The 27,880-nt window shown below is 41.3% G+C and overlaps 1 protein-coding gene and 1 long non-coding RNA gene across 6 annotated transcripts in view; one reads left to right on the top strand and one right to left on the bottom strand.

Annotated features, from left to right (window-relative positions):
• On the bottom strand, positions 1-27,664 carry LOC138765019 (uncharacterized). Of its 2 annotated transcripts, none has more exons than XR_011358418.1 (3): positions 24,817-27,664; positions 11,790-11,919; positions 1-1,451 (listed from the first exon to the last, which is right to left on the bottom strand). It is a non-coding gene; the product is annotated as an uncharacterized lncRNA (long non-coding RNA). The 2 variants fall into 2 exon arrangements; XR_011358419.1 differs by having other exon boundaries at positions 26,026-27,662.
• myog (myogenin) overlaps positions 25,638-27,880 on the top strand; it is a 34,965-nt gene continuing 32,722 nt past the window's right edge. For 3 of the 4 annotated variants that reach the window (XR_011358416.1, XM_069941644.1, XM_069941643.1), the window contains exon 1: positions 25,638-27,076. Coding sequence is in view for 2 of the 4 variants with exons in the window: in XM_069941644.1 (XP_069797745.1) it covers positions 26,567-27,076 (510 nt within the window). In the remaining 2 variants the exon portion in view is untranslated. Of the gene's footprint in view, positions 27,335-27,880 lie in introns of all 4 variants that reach the window. The other variant, XR_011358417.1, reaches the window with a different exon arrangement.

The raw sequence follows: 27,880 nt of genomic DNA, 5'->3' as shown, positions 1-27,880 counted from the left end.
TGTATAATAAGCAGAATATGAGATTAATTTGAATGAATCTGAACACTGCAAATTTAATAATCACCTGATAAAATTCCATACACAAAGCAGAGGAATAAAATGATACTTGCGATAAGAAGGCAGATATTCTAAACATGCTCATCCCATTCGATCTATAACCCTTTCCCATCCATGTACCTGCTTTGGAAATTACAATTTATCACTTCCTCTGCCAGCTAAGGAGATACTTTGTAATTTTTTTAAAAAACTATGTTCCAATGAGAAATATTCTATTGAAAGAATGGTTGATCCCGAGCTAAATAAGGAAGTTAAGCTTAACACCAAACAGAAAAAGAAACAACATACAAAGATCATGAGAAAAATTGAAACAACAGACTTAGAACAATTTTTTTTAACCTTCCTTCAAAGTAACAGTCGATAACAAAAACATTCCAACAATATACGAAAATCAGGAAGCAAAAGCAAAATAATTATTCAAAAAACAAGAAGTACAGTACAACTCCAATTATCCAAAATTGGATTATCCGAAATCCTCAGTTGTCCGAATTTCTTTTTCGACCTGGAAGTGACGTACATTTGGCTCTTAAAAAAAAGAGTTCAGATAATTGAGGATTTCAGAAAAATCAGAAATCCTCATTTATCCGAAAAATTTTGAAGCCGAAATGGAGTCATTTTTTCCTCTGAAAATTTTCGGATTGATGCACCATCAATAATCACAAAAGAAGTGCTCGCTTCGGCAGCACATATACTAAAAAAAAATAATCACAAAAGAACTGGAGTTGTGAAACTATCAGCCTGTTATTAACTATAGTCTGGAACAGCCATTAACCTCATTGACTGATCGAGGCAGAAGGGAATGGGGAGCACACGCAAGGGGCTATGGGCAGGATCAGTCTCAGGAGGCGTGTCCAGCCAGCAGCAACAAATCATAGTGGTTTTACCACATGGATAAATGAGGGTATCCAAAACAATCAGAAATCCTCAGTTATCCAAATTTTTTTTGGAGTCAAATTGAAGTCACAGGTTGAAAAATTTTGGAATTTTGGAAAAACCTCTTGAGTAGAATTTTGAGTTTTTGGTGTTGGATTTTTCTTATTTTGTTCAGGTTGCTTTTTGGTGAGAATTAAACATAATTTCATGCTTAAAAAGCCTGTTTGTTGTTTAAACACTGTTACAAGTGATTTGCTGTTGCTACTGGGCTGCTTTTAAAAAATGACCAGTTATCTGAAAATATTGTTTATCTGAAATCTGACCATTTTGGATAATCAGAGTTGCGCTGTACTTGTCAAGGTAATGGGACTCAAGGCAGCCAAACCCTAGGAACTGATGGCCCGAATCCATGTGTCTTAAAAGAAGTGGCCGCAGTGGAAGTGGATGCATTAAATTGCAGCGTTCCAAAGATCCTTTGATTCTTGCAAGTGCCAGCAGATTGGAAATTGCAAAGATAATGTCTGGATTCAAGAAAGAAGGAAGACCAAAGGCCAGTTAGTTAGTCTTGCTACAACCATACAGGATATTAATGAATGACCAAGAAAAACAATCAAATATTAGAAATCTGAAATAAAAACAGAAAATACTGAAAACATTGAATGGGGCACGTAGAAACGTTAACTTGGGTAAGAAGTCATCTAGAATACTACAAATATGGAACCAATACTGCATGGGAAGAGGGATAAATTTCCATTGAAGGCAATTTAGGGAAGGTTCACAGGAGTAATTTCTGAGATGATAGGGTCAGTGATGAGAGGATGTTTCTTCTCAAAGGATATCTAGAATGAGAGGGCTTAGTTTTAGAATAAATTTAAATGGGAAGTGAGGATAAATTTCCTCTCTCAGAGTTTGTGGACAATTAGGATTTCTCTACCCAGAAGCTACTTAACATGTGAGATGAACAGGTTTTTCAACAATAGGGCAGTCAATAGTTATGAGGGATAATTGAATTGAAGCTATGAATAAATCAGCCATTATGTTATGGAGTGTGATAAGGCCCAGGCCTGCTCTTATAACTTAAGTTTCTCTTATTATCAGAGTCACTTTTATTGTCACCTCCAAACTGAAAGCATAAAACAGGACCCATAAACACGAGACAAGGCCCAACCAAAAACAATCTAACAAATAAGATAAACAAGACTAACCAAGACTGCCCTTGCACGCCACTCAGCCAACCACGGTAGCCACTGCGAATCTACGTGCCACCAACACAAGCAAGCAAAACAGCAACCGTGAACACCAGACAAAACATACAACAAAGTCCAAACCATTTCACCCGCCCATGAAGCTGCCGTAGATATACACAGGTAGCTTGAGCACGCTTGCAGCAAGGACACACCAAACAGACTCAAAAACAACCACCAAATTCACAAAGGACCTCCATCAACATATAACCTCTCTCATTACTGCCTAATGACTATAATGCAACAGGATTGATACCACAACAGTAGCAGGCAAGATCTTAAACAACCACTACTTCCAATACAGACACACATTCAGTCGATTGACCCCAGAGTTCCACAGAGTACAGCGACTTTGTGCAATTATCCAGAAAGGGAAACCCCCACATTGTGTCCACAGCCACTAATGTTACCACTGACTCCCTCCAACACAGCTCTCCGAAGTGCCTGCTGCAACTGACCTCACTATTACACTCCTCCATTGGTCTCCACAATGTTCTCCTGTCCTCACAGCCACAGTTCTCTGTGAGAGCCTGCATGAAAGTCCCAACTCCCGTCTCTCTGAGCTCCAAAACTGGTCGTTCTGTCACCACTTCCTGAACTCTGCCAACTGCACCTCACACCACATCTATTCCCTCGGCCGCCGACACTACTCGACACTGAGCAATGGAGGGCCCGCTTCTGCAGCGGTAGGAAAGTTCAATAGCAGTACCGTGAACTTCACATAGAGGTATCCCAGTGCTATTGTTGAATTCTAGATGTTCTTCAATGCTCCATTTATCCAATTCACCTGTTTGTTGGTTGTGCATGACTCAGCCGCTGCAAGATGCTCACGCCACTGCCATCTTAGAGCTGTTATCTAATGTCTTTTATGAATACTCTTGACTAACCACAGGACATAACTCAAATGACAAAATAAAATAGCAACTTCAATTCTAGCTTCATTCCAGCAAACAATGCAAAGAGGTTAATCAACAGTTAACTGAACATCAATTTGTTGCTTTGAACCATACAACTAATAAACAATGATGCTTGCAACCTTTAATGTTCTGCTTCTGGCTGTGCTCTCAGTGCAATGCAGTACAGTACAGTGGAAATGAAATTGTATCTTCTTCCATGCAGGACAGAGCTTGCATTAGTCTGACAACTCCATGGTGGATCCTTGTAGTGTTTTTGTGTTGATTTATTGAAGGCAAAAGCATTGATCTTTTTTGACATCATTCACCTGAAGGAATCACATAGATGTATTGCCTCTTTCCTGATATATGTGTCCAAGCTTTAGTGATGTATTGTCAACCAAGACTAAGCTACAGGGATCAAATATTATGGATATTACCAATTCTAGTTAGAGCCACCATTCAGGTGTTTCAGATTTTTAACCCTATTCATTGCACAAAAAATAACTTTTAAATTGATTTAGTTTTCTCTATAATAATTTAAAATTGGCAAAACCATATTGTTCACAACAGGTACCCAAAGTAGAACTCTCTCGTGGGAAAAGATTACAAGGTGTGCAGAGGAAAAGAGTCAAGCATGTGCTCAAAATCTTCTTTCAGAAAAGCAACGTCCACTCTGATTCCTGGAAAACTCTGACCTGCGACCAATCAAAATGGAGAAGAGCCATTTGGGATTTTATTGACTACCTCAAGGCCCTGGGGCTCTGAAGTACACAGAAGCCCTGTATCCGTGGCAGAAGGAATGTCCCACCTCACAAATTACTCTCTCCCATCTGCCAGCACCTCCCCCATCTGTAAAGCATCAGAAGTTGCCAAATGGGCCACCTAAGTCATCTCAGAACCCACAAAATTGGACTGGAGGTAAATCATCAATAATCCCAATGGACTGGATTGGTGGAAGAACAAAAGAATGTGTTAACTCTGGGCAAATATATTGTTTCTACCTCTCCTGAATAATTGAACAGAGAACAAACATCTTCACCAGACAATAGAATTGGAAGTGTGGAAACTGAGGGCTCTGGATAATTATGCAATTTCAAGAAAAAGGGCTGCATCATTACTTGATGCTAAAGACTCTATATTGTCACGAAATAAAACAGTAATGTAATATTACACAAAAATGCCTTTAGTGTGCCATAAGGCACAGAGATAGGGAAGCAAAAGGGAGACCCCGCAGAGTCACTAAATGTCCATGGATTTGTCTCCAGCGCTCCTGTTGCCTCTCCAGCCACACAAGACTCAAGTTCTCTCCAAGCAATTAGCAACCCGAGTCCAGATCCAAACCTCTAACACGATGAGGAAGCCTTCAGCACCCAGAGCCCTTTGGGAGCCCTTCTTGCCCTCATCAAGCTTCTTGAATACTGGTTCTGATATGTGGTTCTCATAAGTCATTCTCCACCAGTCCACACCCTGGAGTGAGGCCTTTGACCTCAAGTTGCCAGCATCCCATGACCTAGTGGGTTCCTGAAGCCCATATTGCCAACAGCTCATTTCCTGAGTGTGACACCATGGTTACCGTCCAGTAGGGTCATCTCCTCTGCTTCTCTTTCTCATTTGGAGGTATTCTCCCTATGATTGATGCCATTGTTTGCGATAGCGGGTGGTAGCTCAGCTGGACAGAGTTTGGTGCTAATAATGCCAAAGTTGTGGATTTAATCCCCACACTGTCCAAGTGTGTGTTGCAACCATGTTGTCAGACATCCTCACCTTTAGGACAGTGCACATCGCTTCCTCGTTGACACAGGGACCTTGGGTGAAATGAATTCTCCTTGTTGACCTTTCTTATTTATGGGTGGCATGTTTAGCATATTGGTTAGCACAACACTGTTACATTGCCAGCGATCAGGACAGGGGTTCGTATCCCGGGCCATCTGTAAGGAGTTTGTACCTTCTCCCTGTGTTTGCGTAGGTTTTCCCCAGGGGCTCCAATTTCCTCTCACCCTCCAAAACGCACCAGAGGTTATAGGTCAGTTGGGTGTGATTGGGCAGCATGGCCTCATGGGCCAAAAGGGCCTGTAACTGTGCTATATGTCCAAATTTAAAATTTAAATTTAAAATTAAATGCTATTTTTATTTTATAGGCAAAAAAGACTAAAAATCAACCAGCACTAAGAATGATATATGGAAGGAACATTTATAATATATGAATCAATATAGTGTACACCACATTGCAGCATTTTGAGACTGCAAAGAACTTGAATAATTCAATATAAGCATCTATCAATAAAACAAACTAATAATAAGCATGTTAATTCCAAATCTGTAGAACTATGACATCACATTTTTGTCAGCTTGACTTTATATCAATAGATAAATTATTGGATAGAATTCTGAGAGATTGGATATGCAATCATTTGGACAGCCAAGGGCTGATTAAGGGATAGTCAACATGGTTTTGTGTGTGGGAGACCATGTTTAACAATTCTTATAGAGTTTTTTTGAAGAGGATACCAAAAAAGGTAGATGAAGGAAAGGCTGTAGATGTTCTGAACATGGACTTTAGCAAGGCCTTTGACAGGTCCCACACAGGAGGTTAGTCTAGAAGTTCAGACACTAGGAATCCTTTGAGATATTGCAAACTGGATTTGAAATTGGCTGAATGGGAGAAGACAAGAGAGTGGTAGTGGAACATTGGTTCTCAGACTGGAGGCCTGCGATTAGGGTTGTGCCTCAGGGATCAGTTCTGGGACCATTGTTGTTTGTTGTCTATATCATTGTTCTTCATGATAGTGTGGGAAATGAGATCAGCAAGTTTGCTGATTACACTAAGATTGGAGGCATTGTAGATAGCAAGGAAGGCTTTCAATACTTGCAGAGAGATCTGGAAAAATGGGCCAGAAAATGGCAGATGGAATTTAATGCAGAAAAGTGTGAAGTGTTGTAGTTTGGAAGGACAAAACAAAGTAAAACATATATAATAAATGGTAGGGCACTAAGGAGTGTGGAGGAACAAATGGATCTGGGAATTCAGATACATAATTCCCTGAAAGTACTGTCACAGGTAGACAGAGTTGTGAAGAAAGGTTTTGGAATCTTGGCCTCCATAAATCAAAGTAATGAGTACACGAGTTGAGATGTAATGGTGAGGTTGTATAAGACACTGGTGAGGTCAAATGTGGAGTATTGTGTGCAGTTCTGGTTGCCAAACTACAGGAAGGATTGAAAGAGTGCAGAGAAGATTTAATAGGATGCTGCTGTGTCGTCAAGAGTTGAGTTACGTCTTCAAGAGTTGAGTTACAGGGGAAGATTAAACAGGTTAGGACTTTATTCCTTAGAGCGTCGAAGAATGAGGGGAGATTTGAGAGAGGTTTACAAAACTTTGAGAGGTGTAGACAGAGTAAATGCAAATAGGCTCTTTCCACTTAGATTAGGAGAGATAAATCCTTCGGGTGAAAGGGGAAAGGTTTAGGAAACATTAGGGGGAACTTCTTCACTCAGAGTGGTGAGAGTGTGGAACAAGCTCTCATCTGACGTGGTAAATGTAGGCTCACTCTTAAGTTTTAAGAATAAATTGGACAGATGCATGAATGGGAGAGTTCTGGAGGGTTATGGAAATGGGAGCAGGTAAGTGGGACTAGGTGCATGATGTTTCCAGCAGACACTAGAAGGGTTGAATGGCCTATTTTTTTGTGTGGTAGTGTTCTATGGTTCCAAACCTGCTGCCTAATGACAAACATTTTAATAAATATCGGTGGAAATTCAAGAGAGGAAAAGCAGAAGAGCTGCTATGATATCATGTATAAGTCCTCCTTCCTTTACCAGCCGGACAAAGTTTCATCCAGCTACAGCACTTAAGTGTCATTTTCCTTCAGAAATTAGTTGAGCTGTTACACATTTCCAGTATTAGTTAATTATTTTTCCCTCAATTCCAGGATATTTGCAGTTTCTGTTAGTTTTCTTTCTATGTATTAAGCGACATAACTAGAAGAAAAAATATTAATTCAATAAGTTACTATCACTGAAAGGGGGAGACAAAAGATGTGGCATTGTTAACATTTGGTAAACTAACCAAGAATTTCTTAAAAGAGGTCTTTAAAGTTTCTCCCTCGCGGAACCGTGGAACTCAGAGTTCAATTGCTTGCACACTCCAAGTGCCAAATTGCATATGATTTTCTAAATCTTTTCCTGGGAGTTGAGATCTCATCAAAAGATTAATTCACTATCAGGGTAAAAGTTTAAAAGTGCTTCTCAAAAAGAACTAAGACTGTCTTGATGATGGCAGCACCTGTCCCATGGAACAAATACAGAAGATCATTCTGGTACTTAGTAAGTAGAGAAACTGTTATTATTCTAGGCATTAAGTGCAAAGTGAGATATGGAGGCAACGCATTCCTTGGCTAATGTGGCCACGTTCTAGACATTTCTTCACAATAAGTTATTCAGTGCACAGCTGCTCAAAGTCTGCTGCTGTATGTCACTAGCGGGGATTTAAATGGTGCGATTAAAAAACTAGCAGCAGGAAGAACTCACAACATGTTCCCTACTCCTCAAAGTAAGTTTATTGCCATAATCCCTTATTCTTTTTTCTTCTAAGGCACAGAATGTGAGAAGATCCAATGATGTTCCTCGAGGTACTGGAAAATAACCTTTTTTTTCAGCTATTAATTACTCCCCCCACAGAAAATTGTCAGGTTAAAGCAACAAAAAAATTACATGGCAAAATAGACAAGCTCTCTGAGCAGCATGGAGCTGAATTATAGAAAAGAGGTGTGAGGCTATTCAGCCTTTTAATACTGCACCAACATTCAAAGTGTTCATGGATGATCATACTACTTCAGTTCCTTAGTCACGCTTTCTCTCCATACTCCTTGATTGCTTAGTCCATAAGAGCCATATGCAAGTCCCTTTTCTATATATCTAATTAATTGGCCTCAACAACTTTCTGTTGTAGGGAGTTCATAGCTCTCTGTATGAAGAAGTTTAGTTTAATCTCTGTCCTAAATGGCTGACACCATATCGAAAGATTGTGACCCCTTGTTCTGTCCTTTTCTGCCATTGGGAACATTCTTTGTGCATCTAACCTGTCCAGTCATAGGAGCATAGGAACATAGGAAGTAGGAACAGGAGTAGGCCAAAAATGGCCCATCGAGTCTGCTCTGCCATTTAATCAGATCACGGCTGAAATTTATATATAAAGTCCTGTCAGAATTTTATATATCTCAATGAGATGTCCTCTCATTCTTCTAAATTTTAAGTCTTTCTTCATACATCATCAGCCCTGCCATTCCAAGCATTAGTCCTGTGAACCTTTGCTGCTCCCCATCAATACCAAGAATATCCTTCCCCAAGTTAGGGAGACCAAAACTAAACAATACTGTACTTAAAGTGTGGCCCCTATACAACTCCAAGCTGTATGTTCTCTTCACTACCTGCTTTACCTGCATTCCAAACTTCCATGGCCGATGCACCTTAATAACCAGGTCTTGTTGCATCTTCCATTTTCTCACCATTCAGACCTGTCTTCCTGTTATTGCCACCAAAGTGGATAATCTCATATTTATCTCCATTCCACTGCATCTACCACACATTCTGCTATTCTGTCCTAGTCTCTTGGAATCTTCTTCACTGACACCCACCTTAGTTACATCTGCAAACTTCTGAGATATTACATACAACTCCTTCAAATGGACCAGGGGTTTTCAAACTTTCCCCCTAAACTCACATTTCACCTTAGGCAATTCCTATGCCGTAAGTGCTCTGTGATTAGTAAGGGATTAGTAAGGGAAGCAAAAGGTTTGAAAAACCACTGTTTTAATCGTACCTCATTGACACTGAATGTTTTGTGCGTGATTTCATAACTCCAAAGGAAATGGGCCCAGTGACAATTTTTCTCAAGCAAAATGTTTCAGTAACATTGGGTCTGGAGCAGTGGTTCTCAAGCTTCCCTTCCCACTCACATCCCACCTTAAGCAATCCCTTACCAATCACTGAGCATTTATAGCATAGGGATTGCTTAGGTGGAGTGTGAGTTTGGGGGACAGTTTGAAAACCACTTTATAGACCATGAATGTTGTAAATAGCTGGGGTCACTGCACTAAACCTTCGGGGGACCCCACTAGAAATTGCATGCCAACCTGTATAGGACCCACTCATTACAGCTCTTTGCTTCCTTCCTGCCAACAATCTATGTATCCTCATCAATACTTTACTTCCTTTACCACATTATTTCATGTTACACACCAATCTCTTGTGCAGAACCTTATCAAAAGCCTTTGGAAAGTCCAAATATGCCACATCAACTGGTTCACCATTGCCCACCTGACTGGTTACACAAAAAAAAAATTATTGGAGTCAAGCCTTTTGTAAATCCATCCTGGTTTGGTCTAATCTTGTCATAATTCTTAAAATTTGCAGCAATGCCCTCTGTAATAACTGTCTTCTCCATTTTCCCCACTATCGGCCAGGCTAATTGGTCTATAGTACTTTGATTTCTCTCACCTTTTTGTTGCTTAAAAAGTAATGTCAAATGAACAACTCTCATGACACATGGTCACTGAAATAGGTTTCAAGAGGACATCAAAGAGGAAAGTGAGTCACGTTTCAAGGTTTAGGGATGGAACTACGGAATTTAGCACTACATACAACTGCAGTAAGACTTGACTGCTTCTATATTCAAAACCTCTCACTAACATGCTATTTGTTGTACATGCCGTACTTGCATTCCAACCTCTAATGGCTGACGCACCTTAACAACCAAGTCTCGTTGCACATTCACTTTTCCTAACCTCATCATTCAAATAATAATCTGCCTTCCTGTTATTACCACCAAACTGGATAATCTCACATTCTACTGCATCTACCACACATTTATACATTCTTCTATTCTGTCCTAGACTCCCTGAAGCTTCTTGGAATCTTCTTCCTCACAACTAACACTGAATCCCACCTTAGTGACATCTGCAAATTTAGAGGTGGTAGATAAAACAATGGCTTGCTGAACCAAGCCATGAAAGACCCCAACAATGAAGACGCTGTTTACATCCGGTACCGCACGGATGGCAGTCTCTTCAATCTGAGGCGCCTGCAAGCTCACACCAAGACACAAGAGAAACTTGTCCGTGAACTACTCTTTGCAGACGATGCCGCTTTAGTTGCCCATTCAGAGCCAGCTCTTCAGCGCTTGACGTCCTGCTTTGCGGAAACTGCCAAAATGTTTGGCCTGGAAGTCAGCCTGAAGAAAACTGAGGTCCTCCATCAGCCAGCTCCCCACCATGATTACCAGCCCCCCCACACCTCCATCGGGCACACAAAACTCAAAACGGTCAACCAGTTTACCTATCTCGGCTGCACCATTTCATCAGATGCAAGGATCGACAATGAGATAGACAACAGACTCGCCAAGGCAAATAGCGCCTTTGGAAGACTACACAAAAGAGTCTGGAAAAACAACCAACTGAAAAACCTCACAAAGATAAGCGTATACAGAGCCGTTGTCATACCCACACTCCTGTTCGGCTCCGAATCATGGGTCCTCTACCGGCACCACCTACGGCTCCTAGAACGCTTCCACCAGCGTTGTCTCCGCTCCATCCTCAACATCCATTGGAGCGCTTACATCCCTAACGTCGAAGTACTCGAGATGGCAGAGGTCGACAGCATTGAGTCCACGCTGCTGAAGATCCAGCTGCGCTGGATGGGTCACGTCTCCAGAATGGAGGACCATCGCCTTCCCAAGATCGTGTTATATGGCGAGCTCTCCACTGGCCACCGTGACAGAGGTGCACCAAAGAAAAGGTACAAGGACTGCCTAAAGAAATCTCTTGGTGCCTGCCACATTGACCACCGCCAGTGGGCTGATATCGCCTCAAACCGTGCATCTTGGCGCCTCACAGTTTGGCGGGCAGCAACCTCCTTTGAAGAAGACCGCAGAGCCTACCTCACTGACAAAAGGCAAAGGAGGAAAAACCCAACACCCATCCCCAACCAACCAATTTTCCCCTGCAACCGCTGCAATCGTGTCTGCCTGTCCCGCATCGGACTTGTCAGCCACAAACGAGTCTGCAGCTGACGTGGACTTTTTACCCCCTCCATAAATCTTCGTCCGCGAAGCCAAGCCAAAGAGATAAAACAAACAGAGCATGAATATTAAGGAACAATCTTCAATTATGAAGTGTTTAAGTACAGGGATGCTGAAGAGCAGTTAGAATTGCAGCATCTAAAAGGGGCTTCGACAAGTATCTTTGATCAAAAGGCCATAAAGGAATATTATCTGAATACAAGGAAATAAAATTAGTGTGGATAGGCATCCCAAAAAGGAATGGGTGAGGTGAGTTGAAAGGGTCTGTTTCTGTGCTGAATGTTCCTGTGACTTGATAATGGTGTGAGCATAGGAGGAACAACACTTGATTTTCCATCTGGGCGCTCTCCAGCCAAATAGCATTCCACCCATTAATTAGGGGAACAACACCTGATTTTCTGTCTTGGCACTCTCCAGCAGGCTGGCATTATCATTGACTTTCTGCTAAATTGCTCTCCGTTTCTCTTTCCATTCCCTTCCTGCTGTCAGCTGTCCATCCCCTTCCCTCTCTATTCAGCTATCCATCCCTCCTTTCTTTACTTGCTGTTGTGTCCTCGCTCCATTCTCCACCTATTACCACCTGCCTTTATTATTATTTTTTTTTAATTTAATTTTATTTTTTAATGGATTGGTGTTAAAAATCACCTGCATGTTTTTCTGGCTGGTTGATTGAACCAAGTACGGACCCTCTTCTGTCAATCCTTGTGGAAGTGAGGATTCAGAAACATTCCATTCCGACTTGGGGCCATGGTCGCTTATTGAACAGTGAAAGCACCTGCAAGTAAAACGCAGAGCAAACAATTACATAATAGAACTCATCAAACTGCCACCACTTGCCTTTATAACCACGCCATCCCCATACCCTTTCATTCGGACACCTGCCGACATTTTTCCATACCCAAAACATAAGTTATGTATTTTTATCCTTGCTATATAAAGTACATTATTTGATTTGCTGAGTTACTCCAGCATTGTGTTTTTACTTCAACCACGGTTGCTGCAAACTTTAGTCTTTTTACCCCAAACATCTTGCAGAGCAACAGTGAAAGAGGCCACCTCGGAAGATTTTGATAAAATCATTCCCCAGAGGTTAGTGGAGAAGCTGGTGCTCAACACTCCTCTCTGTAACTGGATTCTGGACTTCCTAACAGAAAGATCACAGTCTGTTTGGCTCAGTAGATGAACATTCAATGTCATTACACTGAGCACAGGGGCACCGCAGGGCTGTGTGCTCGGCCCGCTCCTGTCCCAAGTTGATAAAAGGCACAACAGTTGTTGGCCTCATTGGCAACAATAAGTCACACTATGGCGAGGAAGTGGAAAATCTTGTGGTGGGGTGTGAGAATAACAACCTGAGTCTCAATGTGAAAGGAGATTATTGTGGACTTCAGGAGGATCAGGAATGACCACCCTCCACTACACATTAACAGTTTGGAGAGAGAGAGAGAACCAAGTTTCTTGGAGTCCATTTAACGAGTGACAAATCGTGGGGTCACAGCATCTCCCTACTTGTCAGGAAGGTGCAACAGGGACTGCATCTCAAGAAGACTGAAGCAGGCAAGGCTACCAGCTACCATCATGTCAACGTTCTTAAGGAGTTCTTTTGAGAATGTCCTGGGTGGCTGCATCACAGTGTGGTAAGGTCAATGCTCAAGACCATAAGAGTAGCAGGGAGGATCACTGGATTTTTCCTCCCTCCCTACTCACCCCCCTCACCCCCCCCAATCGACACCATCTACTGAGATTGTGCAAAATCATTGAGAACCCCTGCACACAGCATCTTTCACCTACTCACATTGGGAAAGAGATCCAGGAGTATCAGAGCCAGCGACACCAGGCTGAGAGAAATAGCTTCTTCCCAAGGGCAATGAGAAAGCTGAATGACTAAAGGAACTGCTCACACTGACCATCCAAGTCTCTAATGTTTATGAATCAACACCCACACGCACGCACACACACACACACACACACACACACACACACACACACACACACACACACACACACACACAAATGTGCGTGTCCTGCTTATGTATGGTTTGTCTGTATGTGTGTTATGTCTAGTTGTGGTTGTGTGCCTGCATGTTTTACACCGAGGACCTGCTGTTTTGTCAGGTGGTACTTGTGCAATCAAATGATAATGAACTTGAACTTGAATTTCTTCTTGAATTCCTTGGCTAAAGCGATAGACAGATAACTGAACGTGAGTTCCAAAATAAAACCAAATTGACTATTATAAAAAGAACTTAAGTCTGATGTAAGGGTAGACTTTCCAAACCACCAGGTTGCTGAGAATCGGAGATTCTCAGAGAACGTTGCTCAGGTTCTGACAATTGAAATCAATGAGTCGGAATATTTGGCCATGCACCTGCCATCTTCCATCATGTGCCGGCTGCCTGTAAAGCTCTGTTGATGGCAGTGGGTGTCAGGAAATTTACTGTAGGTACGCTACAAAATCGCTCCTGATTAAATTGCAACCAACAGGTGATATATAAGACAACAGAAGCACTGTATGCTTTGAATAATCATTGAAAATGCACTTGTGTATTTCACAAACCCTTTAAGTGAAGTGAATCTTTCCATTAAATCTATCTAAAATGGGAATATTTATGAAACTGTTCGTCACACAAGGTGTCACGAATTTTTTTTGTACTTTACAGTTTCTAGACTTTTGCAAAAGAAAATAGAAAATACTGGCAATTCAACATTGTATCTTTCACCCTGAGATGGTAATAAATGAACTTGTATCTGTAGCAAAGACAGACGGGATTTCAAAGTGCCTACACCCTCCAGGATAGAGGGAAGAAAACAGGCTAAGGTTCCAGTCCTAATTTTAGCGGAGACATCCAATGACATCTTGGGGATCTGCTAATATGGGGGCCAAAAGAACGGAAACAGCAACAATACGCTCTGTGATCAAATGGCCAGATGCTTACAAAAGAGAAGGTGAAAGGTGAATGGAGGTGACAATCGTTAAATCAGTGGTACTACTGTCTGTTTCATGCTGCTAAAACATTCATGAATCCTGTATGACAGCTTCACTAAGTCAGCACTTCATTATCTTTCGATATCTCTGTGCTGCCTCTGGCATGCCTTTGAGCACTAAGGTGTTAGCCGGACTCAGTTTGGAGTTCCAATATAGCATTCAGGTTCCAGTTATTCCCATTTTATAATATGAAATATTCTAACCCACTTTGCAACGATTCCTATTACGCATAGAGCCCTGGAATTTGGAAGCAAACTCCAGCACCAACTCTAAAATTATTGGAGATCAGTCCAGCAGTGGAATCTGCCCTGAAGAGAAGCACCTTGTCGAATCAAATTCCATCCATGAAAGTATATCCTTTCTTAATTAGTTACCACATATGCTAGCATTTAAGATGACTTGCAAATATTCACCTAAAATGAAGGTTTTGAGCCATACTCATTGCATAAGTCTTATTGCCTCAATAGACCTTTACCAACCTGACGAACCAGTGGAGTGATGCTGCCACAATATATAAAAACAAATTACCCAGTAAAGGTTTAAATCTTATTATCAAATTTTAAAATAATCCTTTTTCAGCACCGTTCAAAGCCTGTACAGAGACGATGGCAGTCGTACTGGGCAGAGGGAGTCTGCGGGGAAGTGCTGAGACTTCACTATTAAGGCTTGGTTTTTATGCTTGCTCTACATTTTGGGGTGACATTTTTAAAGATAAAGTTACCATCTTATGTGCTAGCATATAATGTATTAGCTTTTTAAAAATTAAATTATGTATTACAATCTGCAAATTGTTAAAATCAGAGTGGAGAGAATGATAAATCTCATATTGTACTGATGCCATAATGAAAGAGTTCCAAATTCTTGTTAATCCTAACAGAAGGAGGATGTGTGCACATAAGCACAAAGAATGTCCTTTCACCAGAGCGATTAACATGGTGCTGCAAAAAGCCAAAAATATTCTGTTTGATTTTACAAATATCCAAATATAGTGAGCAATAATTGGTGAATGAATCAGTGATTAAAGAGGTGATTAAAAGACTTTGATTCACAAAGCAATGTAAATAAATCCACATCAAATCAATTTAGAAAATCATTGAAATAGAAAAGTAATGTTATCCAATGGTTCACTCTGTTATTTCGGGAAGAACCTTCTAACCTCTTGTGGCTTGTATCTGATTAAGTCGAGGACAAAATAATCAGCTAAATTTCTGCCCAAGACTAGGATTGGTCTCATCAATATAGAAACAAGACCGTGAGTGAGGGTAGAAGTAGACTATCTCATGAGAGCTTGGCAGCTGTTCAAAAAAACCCCAAAAGTTTCATCTTTTGAGTTTGGATATAACTGGTTCTGTTCAAATGCTTCTCCTATTAACGATTTTCAAACTTACTTTTCTCGTGCCATTTATAACATTGAAGTGAAATGTCCTGTTCTGGAAATCTGTTCTGTGTTCATTTAAACCTTCAGATATATTTGCCAGAAATTGACACTAATTCTTTTTAAAGTATTAAACATAGAAACATAGAAGATAGGAGCAGGAGTAGGTCATTCGACCCTTCGAGCCTGCTCCGCCATTCAACGAGATCATGGCTGATCTTAAAGTTCAGTACCCCCCGTCCCCGCCTTCTCTCCGTAACCTTTAATTCCCTTATACTGAAGAAATAGAACTAATTCCCTCTTAAATATATTTAATGAACCTGCGCTACTGCCCTCTGTGGCAATGAATTCCACAGATTCACCACCCTCTGGGTAAAGAAATTCCTCCTCATCTCGGTCCTAAATGGTTTGCCTATTATCCTCAAACCATGGCCCCGGGTTCTGGATTTTCCCACCATTGGAAACATCCCATCTGCATCCATTCTATCCAGTCCTGCCAGAATTTTATAGGTCTCTATAAGATCCCCTCTCAATCTTCTAAACTCCAGCGAGTACAATCCCAATTTGCACAATCTTTCCTCATAAGTCATTAGTTGGGTGAAACTTTGCCATATTTTGACATATAAAATATGGTGCCATCATATATTTTGACTACGCATACTGTAGTAGCAACTGGGCAGAAGTAGATGAATGAAATGAACACTCAGATTATGTATATTTTGGACAAGTATTGTCGTGCTCAGAAACAGTGACAACAAAATTCAAGATGCAAGCATAATTCCTGGTGTGATCAATACAGTTAAACTATGATCTAGCTGGAGGGCAGATAGCTCAATGCTCCAAATAATCCACTTCTATTCCATTGGTTTCTACACTCATCCTACATTCTTTCTGATGGGAACGTGACAGCAGGATTATGACAGCCGCTTTTATATCACTTCTTCCAGATGGAGGTCTGGAAAACACTTGCAAATGCTTTCTGATGGCCAATGTGCAGTAAGGTGAGAGATTTGACAGGGGAATAAATGGAAGTCAATGCGGTAATTAATAAAATGGAGAAACCAAGGTGTTGAACAATGTCCACAAATTGAAATTTGACAAGAAGTGATGTAGAAGCACATCATTTATCATGCAGTGATGTCTGACACTTTGGGAATGAAAATCCAAGCATTCTTTGTCCAAGGGAAGTGTCACTTTACAGCTACAATGCAGCCCAGAAACACTTCAGTTTCTTTTAAAAGTCTATTGCAGTCATTATGTTACATGGACCCAAATACTAAAATATGAATACAGCTTAATAAATAATATGTGCATTAATAATACTGCCCAAATCATGTTGGAAGATTGTTTATTCCTATTGTATATTATTATGTTTAATTGTAGTGCCATATAATTACAATATACTGTAAACCTCGTGGTACAATTGATGATGCCGGATAAGTGAGTTTTCCCATTGCTTAAGTTTCCCTCTTACAATGTCTAACTAGCACACCTGCATTACATTTTTATTTATTCATTTATTTCTATTTATTTATTTTCCTCAAGTTTGTTTTTTGCCAGTTGCTTAATTTTTGGATAACAGGGGTTTTACTGTAGTTGTGAAATTATGTAAGGGAATGACTAAAAGGCAAAGGGTTCTGTCCATTGGGTTTTTAATCATCCTTGGAGCAGATGCTGTCCCAATAGTAACACTTATCAGATCCTCTCAGTAGTTGCATGGTAGGCCGTAGGCTACAAGGGTTAAAGGGCCAAGAGGTTATTGTTCTTATTTTAGTGAGAATGTTTTCTCCAACTGCACATAAAGATGAAGGTGAATTGCTGTCTTGGTTCTCTAGCCAAGAAAAGGGCCATGCTATTAAAGGTAATATATTAGGTGGGATAGATGGTTAGTGAGTTCACTGATAGAAAACATGGATAAACATGTTATTTTCAAGTTGCCAAACTAACTATTGTCACCAGGATTAGTGCTACAGACTCATGTCCTAGGTGGAGGAACTCTGTGTAAAGCATCAAGCTTCATTGATGGGATAAAGATTGGTGGAAGGGTAAGATCTAAGATGCAAACAAAGAGTTTGAAATAGCGTTCCAACGGGGCCAACCAGTGGGAAAAAGGTGAGGCACAATATGCACTTTTGCAGGAAATGTAGAAAAGCAGAAGATTTAAATATTTGGTTGTTGGTGTTTAGAGAGAATTCACTGTTCACATGCCTGAAACATTAAAAAAAGTTTGATACTTTTCACTGGCTTCTTTAATCAAGAGCAGTGGTTCTTAACATGTTTTTTTTCCACTCAAAGACCACCTTGAGTATCCCTCTACTTACCACAGGGATCATGCATAACAAATCCATGGATAACCAGTGGACCAAAATACTGATCCAGATCATTAGTATGGCAAGCAATTAAGAAAGTAAATAGGATTGGCTTTTATTGCAAGTGAAAACTTTAGTGAATCAGCATTTGAACTGCTGAGTACGCAGTTGCTCTATGTTATTTAAGGAAGGTTAATCTTGTCTTTGAACCAGAGCAGTGAAAACCTACTATATTGATTCCAAGTATGAAAGAGTTATCCTATGCAAATAATGAAGCAAATTGAGCCTAAGCTTGCAGAAATTTATAAGAAGAAGTGAACTGATTAAGCACCACAGTGAGCAGGTGGTGCTGACACATTCCTCAGCAACCTGGGTTCAGTCCTAACTTTGGGTGTTGTCTGTGTTGAGTTTACAAGAACTTTCTGTGACTGTGTTAGCTTCCTATCAGTCCTTCACTTTTCTCCCACATCCCAAAGACTTCCTGGCCGCCGAAAATTGCCCATGGTGTAAGTTTGTGGCAGGAGAATGAAAGTAGAGTTGATAGACATTTGAGAATGAATACTCATTCTCATTCTGCTGCGATGGGAAGATGTTGTCCCTCCCACACATACACAATGGTTATTGGATTTGATGGCATCCATTTCTCTAGAGAAAATTAGGTGTTCACCTATTACAATGAGTATTAAATTTTCTTCCCTTTGGGGTTCTTTTTTCAACTATTTTCAAATTTTTTTAGATCAAACTATTTTGGGTCCTTTTTTTTCTTTCCCTTTTTTTTGAACCTATTAGGATCAAAATTAGTAGTCGATGCCCAACTTTGCCAGTAATCGCTCAGGTTGGGAATTAGATTCGTAGTAGAAGTTTTTTTCCGCCCCTTTCTTTTTTCTATCAGTAACATGGATCATATGTATCTTATTTATCTGTAATTCTATTTTATCCTTTACCTGAACATTATATCATATGTAGCTATGCAACCTGATTTTTTTTAAGATTGAAAAATAAAGAAGAAAGAATGTTACAGGTAAATAATAAAGGTGGGGGAAGGAAACTGATACTCACATGCATGCATGCACACACACACACAAACACACACACACACACACACACACACACACACACACACACACACACACACACACAATGCTTTGAAAGCCAACATAGGCTCAAGGGGCCAAATGGTCTCTTATGTATGGAGAATACTTATATAAAATAAAAACATGTCTGGCCTTGTGAGAACTCAGCAATGGCTACTGTTGCAACAATGTTCTAGCAGGTGGAGAGATTAAGCATTGAGGACACTCCAAGAGGTTGGCTATTTGTATCCTGAGAGGAGAAGGAATCTATCCTCAATGTGTGGTGGAACTATCTGTCCTACGGAGCAATAATGGCTGAGAAAGATTGTTTTTTTGGATGAAGATTGTGAGAAAGAAGGAGAAGACTTTTGCTGAGGCAAGGAACATATCAGCAAGATTATTGAAAGAATAGGATCATGGAGGTGTTCAGCCACAGCCTGCTCTGTGCAATGTGTTCCTCTGTCTAAAACAAAAAAATGAATTGATTTAATATAAGTAGGTTAATTTCTCACTTGCAAGGGTAAAAAGACCATAACAGGAGTTACATACAGGCCTTCAAGTAGCAGCCAGGGTGCAGGGTGCAAATTAGAACAGAAATTAGAGAAGGCATGTAAAATAGTTCATGCTGCAGTAATCACGGGGACCTCGATATGCAGGTCAACTGGGAAAATCAGATAGGTGCTGGATCTCAAGGGAAGGAATTTGCGGAATCCCAATGGTTTTTTAGAATAGTTTGTGGTCGAGCAGATGAGGGGTGCTGTCCAATGAAATGGAAATGATTAGGGAGCTTAAGGTGAAAGAACCATCAGGAGACAGTGATAACAGTATGATAGAGTTCATTTCAGTTTGAGAGGAAGAAGCTAAAATCAGATGTGTCTGTATTACAGTTGAATTAAGGTAACTACCAAGGCATGAGAAAGCAACTGATCAAAATTGACTAGAAGGGGACTCCAGCAGGAAGACAGTAGAGCAAGAGTGGCAGGAGTTTCTGGAATAATTCAAAAGATTCAGGATTGTTTCATCTCAAAGAGGAAGAAAAAGTGTTCTAAATGGAAGGTGAGGCCACTGTGGCTGACAGGGGAAGTTTAAAAACAGCATAAAAGCAAAAGAAAGGGTATTGCAAAAATTAGCGGTAAGCCAGAGGATTGGGCAGCTTTTAAAAACAAACAGGAGGCAACAAAAAAAGCAATGAGGGAAGAAAAGATATGAAGGTAAGCTGGCCAATAACATAAAAGAGAACACCAAATTTTTAAGATATATTGAGTAGAAGAGAGGCAAGAATGGACAATGAACCACTGGAAAAGTGGAAATGGGGAACAAAGAAATGACAGATAGACTGAACAGGTATTTTGCATCAGTCTTCACTATGGAAAACTCCAGTGATGTGCTAGAAATTTGCGTGAGTGGGGGGCATAATTTAGTGTAGTTGATATTACTAAGGAGAAGGTGCTTGGGAAACTGAAGGAACTGAAAGTGTCTAAGTCACCTGGACCTGATGGACTACACCCCAGGTTTCTGAAACGGGCAGCTGAAGAGATTGTGAACGCATTAGCAGTGCCCCTTCAGGAATTGCTAGACTCTGGAATGCCTCCAGAGGACTGGAAAATTGAAATTGTCACTTCAAGAAGGGGGAGAGGCAAAAAACAGGAAATTAGAAGCTAGTTAGCCTAACCAATGGTTGGCAAGATTTTTGAGTCCATTATTGAGGATAAGATTTTGAGGTACTTGAAAGCGCTAGATTAAAAAAATATGCTAAAGTCATCATGGTTTCATTCAGGGGCGATCTTACCTGACAAATCTGTTGGGATTATTTTAGGAAATATTGAGCAGGACAGACAAAGAAGAGTCAGTGCATGTTGTTTATTTGGATGCTCAGAGGGTCTTTGATAAGGTGCTACATGTGAAGTTTCTGGAAGAAAATGGTATTAAGAGAAAGGTGCTAGCGTGGAAGAAAGATTGGCTGACTGAATGAAGGAAAAGAGTGGAAATAAAGGGGGCCTATTCTCATTCTAGCTGGCTGCCAGTGACCAGTGGTGTTCCGCAGGGGTTAGTGTTGGGTCTTCTGTTTTTCACCTTGTAGCTAAATGATTTTAATGACAGAATTGATGGCTCTGAAGCTAGATTTGTGGAAGATGTGAAGATAGTATGGGTAGTGTTGAGCAAGTAGGGGGTCTGCAGAGAGACTTGGATAATTTGGGGAATGGGAAAAAAGTGGCAGATGGAATACAGCAGGGAAATGTATCTTCATACACATTGGTGAAAGAATAAAGAAGTAGTCTATTTCTAAATATGGAGAGAATTAGAAAATGGAGCTCCAAAGTGACCTAGAAGGCCCAATGAATGATTCTCAAGAGGTTAACTTGAAGGTTGAGTCATTCGTAAGGAAGGCAAATCCAACATTAGTAATCAATTCAAGAGCACTAGATTATAAAGGCGAAGGTGTAATGCTGAGGCTTTAAAAGGCATCGGTCAGTATTGCAAAAGGTTTCACCCCTATATATAAAGAGGGATTTTCTGGCATTGGGGTGGGTTCAGAAGAGTTTTATGAGAATGATCCTATTTGTGGAGCATTTGATGGCTCTCAGCCTTTACTCACTGAAGTTCAGAAGGATGATGGGGGAGGTCTCGTCAAAAACATACTGAATACTGAAAGAACTGGAGAAAGTGATATGGAGAAGATGTTTCCAATAGTGGGAGAGTCTAGGACCAGAGAGCATACCCTCAGAATAAAGAACCTCCCTTTAGAATAGGGATGATTAGTTGCTTCAGCCAGATATTGTGAAACTGTGGAATTTGTTGCCAAAATTTACTGTGGAGGTCAAGTCATGATTAGTAAACTCCAAGACATGGAACTCAAACCCCTGCTGTGTAATTGGATCTTCGTTTTCCTCACCTACAGACCACAATCAGAGAGGAATGGTAAGAACATCACCTCCACAATCTAAACCAGTACCAGAGCACTACAGGCTACATTCTTAGCCTCCTGCTCTACTTACTTTAGACCTATGACAACAACACCAACTGCACATTTTCTGATGATGGCATGGTAGTGGTTTGTATAAAGAAAGGCAATAAGTCACCATACAGGAGGGCAACTGTAAACTTGGCTGAATGGAGCACCAACAATAACCTTGCACTCAATGTCACCAAAACCAAGGAGCTGATTATTGACTTCAGGAGCAGAACATCTGATGTGTATGATCCAGAGATCATTGGGGGATCAGAGGTACAGAGGGAGAGGAAATGCAAAAAAGTTCTGGGAGTCACTATCTCAGAGGATCTTTCCTGGACCCAATACATTAATGGCATCATGAAGAATGCTCGTCAGTGCCTCTACTTCCTCAGGAGTTTGCAGAGGTTTGGTATGACATCAGAAACCCTGCCAAATTTCTACACAATATAGGACTCTTACTTTTGCACTTTATTGTTTGTTTTCTCTCCTCTCTGTTTTGCACAATTGTTTACATTTGTTTGCATGTGCACATTGTGTACAGTTTCTTTTGGGACTACCAATAATTCGTAACTCTGCCTGGCTACAGGAAAAGGAATCTTAAGGTTTGATGTGACATCATGTATGTACTCTGACAGTAAATCTGAAATATAAAGCAGACATTGACAGGGTAATGTTCTTGAATACAAGGGGAATCAAAGTTTATGGGGAGAAGGCAGGAGAATGGAGTTGAAAAGAAAAATCTATCAGCGATGATTTGAATTGTACAGCAAACATGATGGGCTGAATCACCTAAGTCTTTATGGCATCCTCTACTAACCTATTTCACTGGTACATGAACTGGAGTGGGTCAAAGGTGGTCAGTAGGCCTGAGTTAGTGTGACCCATGATCAACCATTTCATGATGGTAGATGTTGGAGCCACTGGCTGACAGTCATTCAGTCACATTACTACATTCTTCTTGGGCACCAGGATAATAGTGGCTTTCATGAAGAAGGTGGGTACTTCAGCCTGTTGAAGAGAGAGGATGAAGATATATGTGAATGCAGCTGCCAGTTTGTCTGCGTAGGCACAGAGGACAGGTCCAGGGACTCTGTCTGGTCCAGTTGCTATAAATATATTTATAGATGCAGACAGGATATATTAATACTGCATTGTGTGAAATTAAATTAATGTGAAACTCAGAAATAAACATGAAATGGGTTCATATTTTGTATTCAAGCATTTTGATTGTATGAGGCTATGTTTCATGTTTTATCTCTTTGAAACCTTAACAAACAATATATAGTCTATCTTGTTTGCAATGCACATCTTGATTTATTATATAGCCACTGGCTGCAGTACAAAATATATTGATAGTATGCTGAAAATAAAACACAAGCTCTCAACATCCCATATTAATGGAATTGTTTATAAAGTTGAACACGTTGTGTGAATTCCAATCTTAACTGAAAAATGTGGAAAGAATTCGAGTACGTGGAAACTTAATACTCAGTTTCCTTCAGGACCTTCCTTCTCTTTGGTACTCTCTGATGAACCTAACACTCGGGTGAACCGGATTGGCTAACAACTATGTAAATCTACAGACGATAGACATCAAGACGATTTAGCCAATGGCTGCTCAGCTTCCTCATGGGTGAAAAACACAAGTGATTCTCCATGATCCATTACATAGTGAATGTAGGGGGCTTCTTGATACTAATTATATTGAAAACATTGCATTAGCTGAGATCCAAACAAGCAACATTCAGATCAAATCAGTGCTTCACCTTGAATGATCTGCATCGCACAACATGGAAAATGTGGCACAAGCTAATAATCTTACCAACCTTGCAAACACTGCTGGATTCTCTACAAAATTGATTGTTACAGCTGCTAATATGGGATGAACTTTTAACGCAACATATTTATCTGTGTAAAAAGTTCATGCCATATTAGCAGCTGTAACAATTAAACAGCGAGGACAAATGATCTAACAATGTTTTTTTTTTAAAAAAAGCATGCAGCTCTCCCAACACCCAAGCCAACAGATGTTCCTTGCTCCACACCAGAGAAAACTGGTCATTTCGTCCTGAGGTTGTTAGTGACGTGGTTCTGCACGCAAATTGCCTGCATAAAAGGAACACTGTTTCAAAAATAACTGATTAGTAGTGAAGCTCCTTTGTGAAATGCTAAGATGTAAAAAATTTGATAAAAAAGTTACAAAACTTTATGATTAGATTACAATACATTACACTAACTTTGGAACATATAGCTCAGAAATTAGTAATTTGGCCAATGTAATTATATATATACAACATTTTTTTCATCATTAAAATTCTCATTTCCCTTTTCTCTCATATAGTTTTCAGTCTAAATGCTTCTTGCCTCAATAATTCTATATGCTATCTCCTTGGATAAAGAGCTTTTTTCCCCCAAATTTCCAAATTGAATTTTTGCTCAATGAACATAGACCTTTTATTATTTTTAAGACCTTTATGAGATCCTTTTCTCCTTTCAAGAGGAAACATATTCAGGAAGATAATCTTTTCCTGAGAAGTTCAACCTTACAATTTTGGTATCTGCCTTGGAATAGATTACTGCACTCCATGTGGTTCGGTTGCATTTTTTTTCAGTATAACGTCTCGGACTGCACAATGAAGTAAGCGTGGCCTAATTAATCCCAATATAAGTTTAGCGTGACATTTGTAATAATCGGATAGGTCACTGCTATTTGTTAACAAATTAATCACAAATATACTTCCAAAAGTTGTGTTGACATTGCATTTAAAGATGCTCCTGCTGGGTGAGGGAGGGAGGGAAGGGAAGGGGGGAAAAGGGGAGAAAATGAGACTGTGTATATTCAAGAGGGAAATGTCTGTATGTATTTTGGTCAGTATGGTTCATAGTGTGAAAAATTAAAAATATAAATAAATAAAGATGCTCCTGCCAACTACTACAATATCTTGCTCAAAAAATTTAATGTCCACCACATGTTACCTTCTTGGAATCAGCTGCTTCAGTGGTTTATTCCGTCTCAGTATTTTTTTTCTTGCAGTTCAAGGACTGCATGATCCCCATGACGAGATATTTTGCACCCAATGAGTTCAAAGATGTTGATGGCGAAATTGCAAGCAGAGGCTGAAGCCCACAAGATACAGTTATAATCTTCTTAAGTTCAAACGCTTTTAAAAATGATTAATTAAAATACCGTTTCCTGATATAGTGACTGATAATACAATTTAAAAGGTTCTGGCTTCTCTCTCTTGCCAATGTTAATCACTAAAATAACAACGGCAGCTTCTGAATCTAGAGCTTCTGCCCACGGTTCGTTTGGCTAAAAGGTCCCCCAATCCCCCACACACCCTAGGGTTGAAAACACCAAGTTCTGGGGACTTGTCACGTTTGAATATTTCAGGGAGGGGGGGGGACTCCTCTTACTGGAAAGGAAAATATACTCTTATGGGCTGCAGTTTCAAAATCATATAACACGATTCCTCCAAAGTTATAAACTTTCCAAAAGTTGAACGACTGCACCTGGCGCCCTGAGGGAAATGGGTCGAAGGAATAACGGGAAAGAAATGGATTTGAGTTGAAATAACGCTATTTACAAACGCGACGCGGGGTCACTTGCGCTGCGAGCACGGATTTCGCATGGTCAGATGTGTGCAGGACCACGCCTGCACCATGCCCCCAGTCACAGTTGGAGTGAGCCGCCCCAGACTGATCCCAACACACTCATGGGGGGGGGGGGGGGAACAATGGAAGCTTTGTGTTATTTTAACATTCGCCATCATCCATCACTGTTTAACTCGACACCAGGCATCACAGGGATCTAATCCTTGGGCAGGAATGAAGCGCAAAAGGCTTTGAAAGAGAAACGATTCTTGATTGGGGTGTATGAAGACCATCCTGGGTTCGGCAGCAATGTGGAAATTCGATGCTGCCACCAGAATCGTTCTGTGAACTTTGACAAGGTGCGAAGGCTGTGGGTGAGAGTGGACGCGGGGTGATTTGACCTCAACACAGAGAGCATTTCAAACTCTCGCCGCGTCCGTCCCTGCTCAACGATTCCATTCACTGTGGGTGCTACAAAGCCCACCCGCATATGGGTGACATTATGACCTCGAAACAAGGATCACATTTGCTGCAAGCGATTCTCGGTCCCCCACGTAAATAAGGGTATTATGAAGGGTTGAGGGTTAACACCTTGATGAAGGGGCTCTCAAGCCCGACACGTTGGTTGGTTTGCTACACACTGCCCAGTTGCTCCAGCATTTACTTCAACCACGTTGGTGCTACTGCAGGTTTATCGGGAATATCTCTCCATGAGGTTTTTTTTAACGCAGCGCCCTGCACGGCCAGACCCGACCGCTGGAGCTGCTGCCCGCGGTGACAGAAAGCACCCCGGTGGTCGACCTTGGCGTGGAGCACCGGCGACTCCCCGGACCTGTCCTGGCTGGCCACGGCTTGAACTGGATCGCGTCTCAATCTGTCCGAAGTTTCGGTGAGTTCGTCCGCGCTCCCAACACTCCTGGGAATAGGTGGAATCAGACTGAAAGTTTGATGCACGTCGACAGCTAAGAGTTGGATAGAATTTCTGCGCCTTCTATATATATCTCGGTGATTTCATGCCAGCGGAGACTTTAAATGCCGTCTTAACAGTTGGCGCTGCCAAAGTCCTGTGCAGTTGGTGCTGGGCGAGAACTCGAGAGGGGAGAGGAAAAACAAAGGACTCGCCTCGCTGGCCATGGAGCTATTCGAAACCAATCCTTACTACTTTGCCGACCAGCGGTTTTTCGACCACGAGAATCTCTTCCCTTCTCGACTGCAAGGATTCGAGCAGCCGGTGTACCAAGATCGGCTGGGGCCAGGCTTGGGCACCGACGCCAGGTCGCTGGAAGCTGGCTTGGAGGAGCACGTGTACCCTGTGCCGGAGCTGCCCCCACAGCCGCTCCCACCGCAGCAGCAGGACTGTCACGGCCAGTGCTTGCTGTGGGCGTGCAAGACCTGCAAGAGGAAATCCGTGACCCTGGACAGGAGGAAGGCGGCTACCCTGAGGGAGAAGCGGAGGCTGAAGAAAGTGAACGAGGCGTTCGAGGCTTTGAAGCGAAGTACTTTGCTGAATCCCAATCAGAGACTGCCCAAAGTGGAAATCCTCCGCAGCGCCATCCAGTACATCGAGAGGCTCCAGGCTCTGCTCAGCACTTTGAACCAACAAGACAAGTTGCACTTCCGCGGCAGTGACACGCGTCAAGGGGCAAGTATCCCGCGCGAAGGGCGGGGAATGGACTGCGGCCACCACTTCAGCTCACCTCACCTGGGCGCCCCCGTCGGCTCAGGCAATGGGATGGGCATTTGCCCACCTTGGCTCGGGATTGAACGGCGCATTTCCGAAGATTAAACGTTTGCCCTCTCGCTGGTCGCTGCTGTGATTCTCGCAGTGGCTGTTAGAGCGGGGTTGACGAAGCTCCAAACCGATTAAGATGCTCCACTGACCAATAGGACAACTTGTCTGGTATTTTTAAATAGTTTTCGTTGTTTTAATTGGGGACACCCTGCAGAGAGAGAGAGAGAGAAACTTCCATGGGCCCTATTAACACATTTTGCCAATAATAGCAGAAATTCTCCAAACCATATTAAGTCGCTGCCCACGTTGAATGCGTCAAGGAAATGTCCCAGAAGCTAGACAGACTTCAACCGAGATCGATAAGGATGTCCTTCCCTGTAAAAGGGGCCACATGAAACAAACAGTTTGAAAAAAAATCCCCAGCTTTACTTTTACGAAACAGAGGCGAGAATGGAAACGAGTGACCAGGAGATGAGAGAGTTTTAAGGGTATTTGAGAATTAAGTATTTGGGTTTTTTTAAAAAACGCACAAACCCTGCAACTCGCTCCCAGACGAAGCGATCAGAGAGAGAGAGATTTAGATAAACACTTGAATGGGCTAACAAATGGGATGGGTAAACAGAGGGGCTGAGTGTGGCCACTCCATAAACGTCAGCACTTCCCTCAATGTCCTTCAGTTCAGGGAAGGGACGTTTTACTGTAAAGCTCGGCGCT

This window comes from Narcine bancroftii, chromosome 5 (genome assembly GCF_036971445.1).
Source record: "Narcine bancroftii isolate sNarBan1 chromosome 5, sNarBan1.hap1, whole genome shotgun sequence".
NCBI classification, from domain to species: Eukaryota; Metazoa; Chordata; class Chondrichthyes; order Torpediniformes; family Narcinidae; genus Narcine; species Narcine bancroftii.
The sequence above is the reverse complement of the archived record's forward strand: the minus strand, read 5'-3'. Positions and strand labels throughout refer to the sequence as shown.